A 13,291-nucleotide genomic window follows, 5' to 3' on the forward strand; every position below is an offset into this window, starting at 1 on the left:
CTAATTTAATCCTAGGCCTGTTTGGTACTTTCAAGTGACAGGAAGGATTCAAAACCCGCGGGACCAGAGATTGACAGAAGATTGGAAGAAGTATATGAACTATCTGAAGAGCAACTATAATCGACAAATTACGCAAGAAGTTTTGTAAGGAGAAATATACGATGTGTTACAAAGCAGAAAAAGATAGAGATATTGGTTATGAGTTTGAAATGTAATAGGGAAGATAAGAAATGCATATGAAGAGATTAGATTGGCAAATTTTCAGACAGGATTGATGGAAGTCAAAAAAATTTGAATAAGATGTAAAAGTATGTTTAATTACTGTTGAAAATGATATGTTAAAAAACTAACAAAATTTTTATATATATAAAAAAGGATTAACCAGTGGGACTCGCTTCGAGAACACTGTCCCACCATCTCGTCCTCTGTCGTCCCCTTCTCCTTGTGCCCTCCATCTTTCCCAACATCAGGGTCTTTTCCAGGGAGTCTTCTCTTCTCATGAGGTGGCCAAAGTATTGGAGCCTCAGCTTCAGGATCTGTCCTTCCAGTGAGCACTCAGGGCTGATTTCCTTCAGAATGGAGAGGTTTGATCTTCTTGCAGTCCATGGGACTCTCAAGAGTCTCCTCCAGCACCAGAACTCAAAAGCATCCATTCTTCAGCGATCAGCCTTCTTCATGGTCCAGCTCTCACTTCCATACATCACTACTGGGAAAACCATAGCTTGAACTCTACGGACTTTTGTTGGCAAGGTGATGTCTCTGCTTTTTAAGCTGCTGTCTAGGTTTGTCATTGCTTTTCTCCCAAGAAGCAGGCGTCTTTTAATTTCGTGACTCCTTCATGGATAGCTGCCTTGTTGTGGCAAAGGGGCTTGAACAACTCAGAGAAGCTATGAGCAATGCCATGCAGGGCCACCCAAGATGGACAGGTCATAGTGGAGAGTTTTGACTAAACGTGATCCACCTGGAGCAGGAACCGGCAAGCCACCTCCAGTATCCCTGCCAATAAAACTCCATGGACAAAGACAACAGGCACTTTTCCTTAAAGGTAAAGAGACCCCTGACCATTGGGTCCAGTCGCGGACGACTCTGGGGTTGCGGCGCTCATCTCGCTTTATTGGCCGAGGGAGCCGGCGTACAGCTTCTGGGTCATGTGGCCAGCATGACTAAGCCGCTTCTGGCGAACCAGAGCAGCACATGGAAACGCCGTTTACCTTCCCGCAGAGCTCACCCCGTCGCAGGGATTCGAACCACCGACCTTCTGATCGGCAAGTCCTAGGCTCTGTGGTTTAACCCACAGCGCCACACCCGCGTCCACTTTTCCTTTGGACATCCCTATTTTCACTGGAGAAAAGTTGGAGGGTATGGAGTCATCCGACCCCTGAGCCATCTGAAGGCAATCCTGTATGGGGTTTTTTTAAACGTTTAATGTTTTATTGTGTCTTTTATATATGTTGGAAGCTGCCCAGAGCGGCTGGGGCAACCCAGTAAGATGTGTGGGGTATAAACAGCAAAAATTATCGTTTTGGAACGGGACGTCCCTGTTTTCACCGGAGAAATGTTGGAGGGTACGCTGTCCCACTTGATTGCTCTGAGTTCCTATCACATCAAAGCTCACATCAAAGGCTCTGAACTTAGGCTGGAGAAGGAGGTGCATCCCTCCGCCATCCCTCCTCCTGCCCTAAAACTGTGTTCCACTTCCTGCCTGCAACTAATCTGAACCTCCACGGAAACATCTGAGAGGAATTTGCCCCAATAAAACAGGAAACTTTCTCATACCCTCGCAAAGAGAGGGAGAGAGAGAGGGAGAGAACATTGGAAGACGTTCCGGCGAAAGAGGATAAGGGAATGTAATGTAGGATATATGTTAATAAGTATTACGTTTAAGATAAAGGATTTGAACATCATGGAAGTTAAGAATGGGGAGTCAAAATGCTACATGAATATTGCACGGAAACAATGTTATTTGTTAAGCTGTATTATTATTATTTGTTAAATTTGCATACCAACCTATACCTGCAGATCTCAGAGCGGTCGACAGCATAAAATGCAATATAAAAAAACACAAAATACGTAATGAAAACCAAAACAGACTTAGTTGTTTCTGCTATGGACCATAAGGGACTTTTGATAATGACAGCCCACTGCCCCCTAGTGGCCACATGGGAGAAAGCACACAAAATGCACCTCTTTTTTAAAAAATAAAAATACTGTACACAGAATTCTACGGGGATCCTGAAGGTCATGTAGTCCAACCCCCTGCAATGCAGGAATCTCCTTGCCCAACACGGGTTCGAATCCGTGACCCTGAGATTAAGAGCCTCATGCTCTACTGAGCTATTTGTAGTTGCACACTTGTGTTAAAGAATGCAATCAAAGAGCGTTAACATGTGGAATCGTAAGGTTGGGATTGCTAACTGTACAGTTCTATGATTCTATAGGATGACAGGATCCTGCTGCCTTGTCATGCCTGCTGGCCTGTATTGGACCGGATCCTGGGCTCCATTGTTTGCCTGCTCCAGATCTGGCCAGCTGCTCCCCCTTGCTCTGCGAAACTAGGGCAAGACGGAGTTTGGGCCCAACTCAGCCACGGCAGCTCCTAGTGGCTCAAAGCCAGAGTGGCGGAAGTGTATCAGACTTGGGTTTGAATCCTCTTCCAGTGCTGAAGCTCACTGGGCAACCTTGGTAATCCAAGCGAGAGATACTGCAATGCGCTCTACGTGGGGCTACCTTTGAAGGTGAGCCGGAAACTACAACTAATCCAGAATGTGGCACCCAGACTGGTGACTGGGAGCGGCCGCCGAGACAGCATAACACCAGTCTTGAAAGACCTACACTGGCTCCCAGTATGTTTCTGAGCACAATTCAAAGTGTTGGTGCTGACCTTTAAAGCCCTAAATGGCCTCAGTCCTGTATACCTGAAGGAGCGTCTCCACCCCCATCATCCAGCCCAGACACTGAGGTCCAACGCTGAGGGCCTTCTGGCGGTTCCCTCACTGCAAGAAGTGAGGTTGCAGGGAACCAGGCAGAGGGCCTTCTCGGTGGTGGCGCCCGCCCTGTGGAACGCCCTCCCACCAGATGTCAAAGAGAAGAACAACTACCAGACTTTTAGAAGACATCTGAAGGCAGCCCTGTTTAGGGAAGCTTTTAATGTTGAACAGACCACTGTATTTTAATACTTTGTTGGAAGCCGCCCAGGGTGGCTGGGGAGACCCAGCCAGATGGGCGGGGTATAAATAATAAATTATTATTATTACAGTGGTACCTCGGGATGTGAACGGGATCCCTTCCGGAGCCCCGTTCGCATCCTGAACGCAACGTAAGCTGTGACGGCGCGTCTGCGCGGGTCACGTTTTGCTACTTCCGCACATGCGTGTGACGTCATCTTGAGCGTCTGCGCATGCGCGAGCGGCGAGACCCGGAAGTAACGCGCTCCGTTACTTCCAGGTTGCCGCGGAGCGCAACTCGAACGCGCTCAACCCGAAGCACATTAAACCTGAGGTAAGACTGTATTATTATTATTATTATTATTATTATTATTATTATTATTATGATTAAGCCAGCCGTTGCGTCTCAGTTTGACCTACCTCACAGGCTTGTTGTGGGGACTAAATAAACAGTGTACGTCGCTTTGAGCTCCTTGGAGGGGAAAAGGTGGGATATTTAAAGCTGCAAATAAATAAATATATGCTGCAAACGAATGAAGGCTTAAAAGCACTCACTGGTCCATGAACTTCAGGGTCAGCGCAGTGGTGGTGCGAGCCACAGCCTGGATTTCGGACGCTCCGTGGCAGCTATAGGAATTGCCGCAGTGTGCGTATATCCCTGCCAGTTCGGTGGCCCCTTCTGCGATGGCCTTGGCGAGCTTGAGGGCAGCAGGGTCCGAATGCCTCAGGCCGGCTGGAATTAAAGCGGAGAAAAAGAGTTGGGAGAGGTAAGGCACACAAGTTTTCTGGCTGGTGCCCATTGGGACTTGATAGGGTGGAAAGCAAAATATGGCAAGTTCTTAAAGAAATGGGAGTGCCTGATCACCTCATCTGTCTCCTGAGAAATCTCTATATGGGACAAGAAGCTACAGTTAGAACTGGATATGGAACAACTGATTGGTTCAAAATTGGGAAATATACAAGGCTGTATATTGTCTCCCTGCTTATTATATGCAGAATTCATCATGTGAAAGGCTGGGCTGGATGAATCCCAAGCTGGAATTAAGATTGCCGGAAGAAATATCAACAACCTCAGATATGCAGATGACACAACCTTGATGGCAGAAAGTGAGGAGGAATTAAAGAACCTTTTATTGAGGGTGAAAGAGGAGAGCGCAAAATATGGTCCAAAGCTCAACATCAAAAAAACGAAGATCATGGCCACTGGTCCCATCACCTCCTGGCAAATAGAAGGGGAAGAAATGGAGGCAGTAAGAGATTTTACTTTCTTGGGTTCCATGATCACTGCAGATGGTGACAGCAGCCACGAAATTGAAAGACGCCTGCTTCTTGGGAGAAAAGCGATGACAAACCTAGACAGCATCTTAAAAAGCAGAGGCATCACCTTGCCAACAAAGGTCCGTATAGTTAAAGCTATAGTTTTCCCAGTAGTGATGTATGGAAGTGAGAGCTGGACCATAAAGAAGGCTGATCGCCGAAGAATGGATGCTTTTGAATTATGGTGCTGGAGGAGACTCTTGAGAGTCCCATGGACTGCAAGAAGATCAAACCTCTCCATTCTGAAGGAAATCAGCCCTGAGTGCTCACTGGAAGGACAGATGCTGAAGCTGAGGCTCCAATACTTTGGCCACCTCATGAGAAGAGAAGACTCCCTGGAAAAGACTCTGATGTTGGGAAAGATGGAGGGCACAAGGAGAAGGGGACGACAGAGGACGAGATGGTGGGACAGTGTTCTGGAAGCTACCAGCATGAGTTTGACCAAACTGAGGGAGGCAGTGGAAGACAGGAGTGCCTGGCGTGCTCTGGTCCAGGGGGTCACGAAGAGTCGGACACGACTAAACCACAACAACAACTAAACACAACAACAACCACAAGGGGGCACCACAGAGCCAAAGATTGCAGGAGTTGCGGCCAATGGCCACTGGAGGCAAATCGTCCCGTTTTGCTTCCATCCTCCTCCCAGCTGAGTTCCACAAGCAGCAGCAATGAGGAGGAAGCTGTGGCTCCGCCCCTTGTCTCCAAGCCCCGCCCCAAACCCCCAGGCTCCGCCTTGCACGGGGAGTCCATAGAATCATAGAGGTGGAAGGGAGAATCATCTAGTCCCTTTCCCCAGCAATGCAAGGATGTTTCGCCCAACATGGGGCTCAAAACCACACAACCCTGAGATTAAGAAACTCCTGCAAAGTTTTCCAGCAGGGGGCCGGTCCACTGTCCCTCAGACCTTGTGGGGGCCGGACTATATTTTGAAAAAAATAATAATGAATGAATTCCTATGCCCCACAAATAACCCAGAGATGCATTTTAAATAAAAGGACACATTCTACTCATGTGAAAACACCAGGCAGATGTATTTGGACCGACGAGACCAAAGTGAATATGTTTGGCCATAATGCACAGCGCCACGTTTAGCAAAAACCAAACACAGCATATTAGCACAAGCACAGTAATAATAATAATAATAATTTATTATTTATACCCCGCCCATCTGGCTGAGTTTCCCCAGCCATTCTGGGCGGCTCCCAATCAGTGTTAAAAACAGTACAGCGTTACATATTAAAAACTTCCCTGAACAGGGCTGCCTTCAGATGTCTTCTGAATGTCAGGTAATTATTTATCTCTTTGACATCTGATGGGAGGGCGTTCCACAGGGCGGGCGCCACTACCGAGAAGGCCCTCTGTCTGGTTCCCTGTAGCCTCACTTCTCGCAATGAGGGAACCGCCAGAAGGCCCTCGGCGCTGGATCTCAGTGTCCGGGCTGAACGATGGGGGTGGAGACGCTCCTTCAGGTATACAGGACCGAGGCCGTTTAGGGCTTTAAAGGTCAGCACCAACACTTTGAATTGTGCTCGGAAACGTACTGGGAGCCAATGCAGATCTCTCAGAACCGGTGTTATGTGGTCCCGGCGGCCGCCCCCAGTCACCAGTCTAGCTGCCGCATTCTGGATTAATTGCAGTTTCCGGGTCACCTTCAAAGGTAGCCCCACGTAGAGCGCGTTGCAGTAGTCCAAGCGTGAGATAACTAGAGCATGCACCACTCTGGCGAGACAGTTCGCGGGCAGGTAGGGTCTTAGCCTGCGTACCAGGTGGAGCTGGTAGACAGCTGCCCTGGACACAGAGTTAACCTGCGCCTCCATGGACAGGTGTGAGTCCAAAATGACTCCCAGGCTGCGCACCTGGGGCACAGTTCAGGGGCACAGTTACCCCATTCAAGACCAGGGAATCCCCCACACCAACCCGCTCCCTGTCCCCCCAAAACAGTACTTCTGTCTTGTCAGGATTCAACCTCAGTTGTGGCCTGTAGTGGAGAGGTGATGATTTGGGCTTGTTTTGCAGCCCCAGGACCTGGGAACCTTGCAGACATTGAATCAACCATGAACTCCTCTATATACCAAAGTATTCTAGAGTCAAATGTGAAGCCATCTTTCCGACAGCTAAAAGTTGGCCGAAAGCTTGTAGTATTAAGTTAAAGGTAAAGGGACCCCTGACCATTAGGTCCAATCGTGGCCGACTCTGGGGTTGCGGCACTCATCTCGCTTTACTGGCCGAGGGAGCCGGCGTGCAGCTTCCGGGTCATGTGGCCAGCATGACTAAGCCGCTTCTGGCGAACCAGAGCAGCGCACGGAAACGCCGTTTACCTTCCCGCCGGAGCGGTACCTATTTATCTACTTGCACTTTGACGTGCTTTCGAACTGCTAGGTTGGCAGGAGCAGGGACTGAGCAACGGGAGCTCACCCCGTCGCGGGGATTCGAACCGCCGACCTTCTGATCGGCAAATCCTAGGCTCTGTGGTTTAACCCACAGCGCCACCTGTGTCCCTAGTATTAAGTTCCGCCCCCCCAAATGAGATACCCTGCACCAGCCACTCTGGCAGAGCGGGTGCTGGCCTGTCCCCGGCAAGAGCCCACGGTACCTCGGTGGTTTTCGCAGTCGATCTTCAGCCACACTTTCCAACGTTTCCCGTGGCGCAAGGGCCTCTTCTTCAGGAGGGAGAGCGCCGCGTGGCTGTCCACGAGGACATGGAAGGCATCCAGCCTCTCGGCCAAGGCTGCACACTCTTCCACCTTGTCAAAAGGCAGAGGGTAGGCGTAGAGGATGTCGTCAAAGCCGCCATCGGCGAAGAATCGGCCCTCGGCCAATGTGGACACCACAATCTTCCTCAGGGTGCCTCCGGTCATGAGACTTCCACCCTCCCTGAGGGAAGAACGCAATTACGATTATTATATATATTCATTTCTCCCTATAATATTCACAATTTAAAGTACGGTGGTACCTTGGTTCTCAAACGCCTTGGTACTAAAACAACATGGAACCCAAATACTGCAAACCCGGAAGTAAGTGTTCCGGTTTGCGAACGTTTTTCGGAAGTCGAACGTGCTCCGTTTTGAGTCTTACACTTCAGTTTTGAGTGTTACGCTGATGTCTGTCTGTTTTTCCTCATTATTTTGCGTTTCTGTTTTTGTGGCTCTTTTTCGTTTTGTTTTGTGACTGTGTGGAGCCCAGTTCAGCTACTGATGGATTGATTGTGTGACTGCAGTACATTGTTTATTGCTTTCATTTTATGGATCAATGGTCTTGTTAGAGAGTAAAATTCATGTGAAATTGCTGTTTTAGGGGTTGTTTTTAAAAGTCTGGAATGGATTAATCCGTTTTGCATTACTTTCTATGGGAAACCACGCCTTGGTTTTGGAATGCTTTGGTTTTGGAACGGACTTCCAAAACGGATTAAGTTTGAGAACCAAGGTACCACTGTACTCATTTTTACATCCTTAAGATATCAGTGACTTCCCTTCTACGCTTTCTATGCATACTCCACACACACTCCCAAGCAGCCCCGGGCCCAGGCAACCCACGATACACCACGGCCAAAGTGCATAAACTGGATCTGCAAAACCAGAAAGGCTTTTCTTTGTCGAAATTGACCGGGAAGATTAGACACCAAGAAGACAATTTTTTTTAGAAATGAATGGATTAACTTTACAGAATATATGAAGGGGCTTTGCAAACATTCAAAAACGTTAGTAGGATTGGATTAGCACGTGTAATATAATTTGATAAAGGATATTGAAAAAGGAGACTTAATAGATTGGATAAAAGGATAGAAATGCAATAAATCCTTGGGAACTTCCTTCTCAGGCGGCAACACAATGTGGAACCTATCCTTTCTCCTACACGAGAGACCAATTACCGAGTCAGTTCGGGAAACCCAGACAAGGAATCCACAGACTGCTCAGTCTCCCAGCAGATTAGCAAAATGTGGAACAGATCTGGTGAGCTCAATATACAAAATTCCTGCAAAAAAGCAAGGGGCAGGGTGGCGATGGCCTTTGGGCTATAAAAGGATGATTATAAACAAATTATAGGGTAATATGTGAAGACTGAGGGGAAAGCTTTGCAAAGTTTGGAGCAGATTTCAAGCCGTAGGTGCGGGATTTCGATATCCGGTTCCTTTTTCAGGATTCAGAATTCGATTTACAGTGGTGCGTTGGTTCTCAAGCTTAATTCATTCCAGAAGTCCGTTCCAAAACCAAAGCGTTCCGAAACCAAGGCGTGCTGTAATGCGAAACGGATTAATCCGTTCCAGATTTTTAAAAACAACCCCTAAAACAGAAATTTAACATGGATTTTACAATCTAACGAGACCATTGATCCATAAAATGAAAGCAATAAGCAATGTACTGCAGCCACACAATCAATCAATCAATCAATCAATCAGTAGCTGAACTGGGTTCCACACAATCACAAAAACAAAACGAAAAAGAGCCACAAAAACACAAAATACATAGCAAAATCAGGCAGACCTCAGCATAACACTCAAAATGGAAGCGTGACACCCAAATCGGAAGCGTAACACTCAAAGCGTAACACTTCCAAAAAAAGTTCGCAAACCGGAACACATACTTCCGGGTTTGCGGTGTTTGTGTTCCAAGTTGTTTGAGTACCAAGGTGTTTGAGAACCAAGGTACCACAAAAATGGAAGCAAGTAGAATTACTGACAAAAGAAGAATGGAGGATGAAATTGATGGACTATGGATAAACTAACCGGCAGAATTCGAAACCTGCGGGACCAGAGATTCACAGAAGACTGGTGTAAATTTATGTACTATTTGAAAAGTAATTGTGATGACCAGATTACATTTGTAGGTTTGCAAGCAGTTTTGTGAGGTAAATTACCGGTATTTGAATTATTGCAAAAATGGCTAAAGAGGTGGATTGTGAGTTAAGATAATTAAAGGCAATAGAATTTAAGAAATGCAGAAGAAATGATAAAAATGGTGGATCATCAGAGTCCAGAAAGATTGTATAAGATGGGAAGTTCTGTGGAATGTATAATAATTGGTATGTTGAAATTAATAAAAATTATATATATATATAAAAAGAGAACCGAGGTACAACTGTACTTTGACTTGCCAAATTGCAAGCAAGATGGTAATGTGATCTCTCACTTTGCCCCGCCTGTAATTTATTATTACAATCCAATATGGTGCCACTCACAGCGTTTTGTGGGTTTTCATGTGGGGCCTCAAGACCACGCCCAGGGCCTTGCAGCGGTCCCTCATTTTCTCGGCATTCCTCTTCGCCGTGTCCAGGTCCACGGTGAACGCCGGGCTTGGCAGCTCTCCCACCGGTCTCCCAGTCCACATCTGTCAGGAGGAGAAACTTGGCAGAAGACCCACGCGAATGGCACAAAGGATGCTTAAAGGTAAAAGGTAAAGGGACCCCTGACCATTAGGTCCAGTTGCGGATGACTCTGGGGTTGCGGCGCTCATCTCGCTTTACCGGCCGAGGGAGCCGGCGTACAGCTTCCGGGTCATGTGGCCAGCAGGACTAAGCCGATTCTGGCGAACCAGAGCAGCACATGGAAATGCAGTTTACCTTCCCGCCGGAGTGGTACCTATTTATCTACTTGCACTTTGACGTGCTTTCAAACTGCTAGGTTGGCAGGAGCAGGGACTGAGCAACGGGAGCTCACCCCGTCGCGGGGATTCGAACCGCCGACCTTCTGATCGGCAAGCCCTAGGCTCTGTGGTTTAACCCATAGCGCAGCACCCAAATGGAAAGCTCAGCTGGTGCTATCAGAGCGTGGTGGCAATAACCCCAAGGTTGCAGCTATCACCAGATCCTGGTTTAATGACTGACCTGCCTGCCATTGGCACTGCCTTCTTCCTGACATGCAAGGTCTAAACCCAAAGCAGGGAACCATTGGCCCTCCAGGTGATGTGGAACTACAACTCCCATCGGCCCTAGCAGGCATGGCTAGTGGTCAGGGATGATGGGAGTTGTTCAGCAGAATCAGCCTGCATAACCTTAGAGCAGCGGTTTTCAACCTGTGCGTCCCCAGATGTTGTTGGACTACAACTCCCATCGTCCCTGAGCTCTGGCCTTGCTTGGGTGATGGGAGTTGTAGTCCAACAACATCGGGGGACCCGCAAGTTGAGAAAGGCTGGCTTAGGGTGTTGTGCTGATAACAAGGTTGCAGGTTTGATCCCATTTGGGACAGCTGCATATTTCTGCATTGCAGAGGTCCTGTTAGCTGGTCCCGTTAGCTAGTGATGATGGGAATTGTAGTCCCAAAACAGCTGGAGGGCCAAGTTTGGCCATCACTGATCTAATCAATGCAAACCTGTGGCAATCTTTTGCCCAACGTAGCCTATTAGCCACTGGGCAACCCAGCCAGGTGGGCGGGGTATAAATAATAAAATTATAATTAAAATTATGTTGGGTGCCCACCAACTCGTCTCCTCCTCCTTGGGAGACAAGGGATGCATGTGTATCATCTCGTGTCTCTGATCTTTGAGAAGACGCAAAAATCTTATCTCTCCTGATGATCTTGTTCTCTGAACCCCAGTGCAAAGGAGAAGAAGGGCAGGAAAGAACAGTGGCAAGAAAAATTGATGACTTATGCAGAACTGGCTAAATTGCGAGACAATGACAACTGTGACTTTAAGGAAGAATGGGAGCTTTTTTTACAAATTATCTAAAAAGACAACAAAATGAACTGGGCTCCTTGGCAGGCTTTGAATAAACATACACAAATTTATTGGTTGATAACATGATAGATAGATAATGTAAGGATATGTACAAGTTTATAACATGCAGAGAATAATATGTGCTACGAAATCAGAGAGAGGAGCTGAGGGAAGTCTGGGGGGAAATAATGAATATGGTATATTTTGAAATTTTTGTTTTGCTGAAATTGTTAATAAAAATATTTTAAAAACAAAAACAAAGGACAGGAAGGGATCTTGAGAGAGGCCAAGAGAACAGTCGGACAGCACAATGGAATTCTTGGCTGCTTCAGGGGAACAGACAATTTTGCATTTGAGGCTCAATGGAAGGGAAGGGAAATTTATCCTTCTGCAACAAGAAATGGAAGGTTTTCCTTTTGCCTGCCGGCCTGTCTTGAGACACTTAAGGAAACGGAATGAAACCTTAATTTGGAAAGAATAAGTGTACCTCTTAGCAGAGTTGGTTTTGCTCAGATCCAGCTGCTCTTAAGTTGGAGTAAAGTCCACTTTTGCAGCACAGAGACAGCTGGTGCCTGATGAGGGCTGAGGTCATATGACAGGGGGGCGGGACATTGGGGGTGTGTTGGCTGTGCCGGGAGCCCCATTGGCTTAGCCAAAGGGGTTGCAAAAACCATCTCTGCTTCCTATTGAATTAACCGCTTGCCACCCCAAAAACAAAACACAAAAACCGACCTAAGTTCATGCAAGAAAGCAGCTCTAACGCTTGCATGTCTGTGCACGGGTCAAAAGACATTTTGCAAAACCCAAGAAAGAAAAAGAACTTTGTTTTTGTTTTTTTAAATGAGGAAATGTTTAATGCATACTTTGCAAGCCTTGTATAGGCTGCGACGGGGTGAGCTCCCATTGCTCAGTCCCTGCTCCTGCCAACCTAGCAGTTCGAAAGCATGTCAAAGTGCAAGTAGATAAATAGGTACCGCTCCAGCAGGAAGGTAAACGGCGTTTCCGTGTGCTGCTCTGGTTCGCCAGAAGCGGCTTAGTCATGCTGGCCACATGACCCGGAAGCTGTACGCCGGCTCCCTCGGCCAATAAAGTGAGATGAGCGCCGCAACCCCAGAGTCGTCTGTGACTGGACCTAATGGTCAGGGGTCCCTTTACCTTTAACCTTTACCTTTACTTAGATAGGATCTTAAAAAGCAGAGACATCACCTTTCTGACAAAGGTCCATATAGTTAAAGCTATGGTTTTCCCAGTAGTGATGTATGGAAGTGAGAGCTGGACCATAAAGAAGGCTGATCGCTGAAGAATGGATGCTTTTGAATTCTGGTGCTGGAGGAGACTCTTGAGAGTCCCATGGACTGCAAGAAGATCAAACCTCTCCATTCTGAAGGAAATCAGCCCTGAGTGCTCACTGGAAGGACAGATCCTGAAGCTGAGGCTCCAATACTTTGGCCACCTCATGAGAAGAGAAGACTCCCTGGAAAAGACCCTGATGTTGGGAAAGATGGAGGGCACAAGGAGAAGGGGACGACAGAGGACGAGATGGTGGGACAGTGTTCTCGAAGCTACGAACATGAGTTTGACCAAACTGTGGGAGGCAGTGGAAGACAGGAGTGCCTGGCATGCTCTGGTCCAGGGGGTCACGAAGAGTCGGACACGACTAAACGACTAAACAACAAATAACTACTTTTAATTTTATTATGAATGGACAATAAGTAATTTTAGTGTTTTTTTAATTTACAATGGACTTGTGGTATGTTGATAAATAATAATGGAGCCAAGGAAGGGACTAGGGGGAAGTCAGTTTTTTGGTTGTTTTTGAATTTGTATTGTTGTTTTATTTTTGTTATTTTGGGGAAATTAATAAAAATATTCCAAAAAAATACTAGGTTACCAACTTTTTCAGCGACCCCTGCTCCTCTGCCCTCCCTTCTGCAGCATGCAGCATCGTGCTGCTTGCCAGCACCACCAAAGCCTCCCAGTTTGCTCCCCTCAATTAAAAATATTGCAGGATCTCGCCCCAATATATTCATCCCAGGGCTTCAGTGCATGCCGGGCAGGATGGGGTTAACTCTGCCTTCAGCTGAGATTGCAGAACGAGGCTGTCGAGAGAAAGAGCCGATTGCGCCCGACCGCGCAACTTCTGCGCCTCGTCCCGGGAGG

General features: G+C 47.2%; 1 protein-coding gene across 2 annotated transcripts in view; it reads right to left on the reverse strand.

Moving 5' to 3' along the window:
- LOC128423870 (D-threo-3-hydroxyaspartate dehydratase-like) overlaps window positions 1–11,710 on the reverse strand; it is a 28,764-nt gene extending 17,054 nt beyond the window's left edge. The window contains exons 1-4 of one of the 2 annotated variants that reach the window (XM_053409427.1): window positions 11,619–11,710; window positions 9,657–9,805; window positions 7,075–7,355; window positions 3,720–3,897 (exon numbers count right to left, since the gene is read on the reverse strand). In XM_053409427.1, the coding sequence (XP_053265402.1) occupies window positions 3,720–3,897; window positions 7,075–7,355; window positions 9,657–9,805 (608 nt within the window). In that variant the 5' untranslated portion in view covers window positions 11,619–11,710. The remainder of the gene's footprint in view (window positions 1–3,719; window positions 3,898–7,074; window positions 7,356–9,656; window positions 9,806–11,618) is intronic. The other variant, XM_053409428.1, reaches the window with a different exon arrangement.
- Window positions 11,711–13,291: the final 1,581 nt, after the last annotated feature.

This window comes from Podarcis raffonei, chromosome 12 (genome assembly GCF_027172205.1).
Source record: "Podarcis raffonei isolate rPodRaf1 chromosome 12, rPodRaf1.pri, whole genome shotgun sequence".
Lineage (NCBI taxonomy): Eukaryota > Metazoa > Chordata > Lepidosauria > Squamata > Lacertidae > Podarcis > Podarcis raffonei.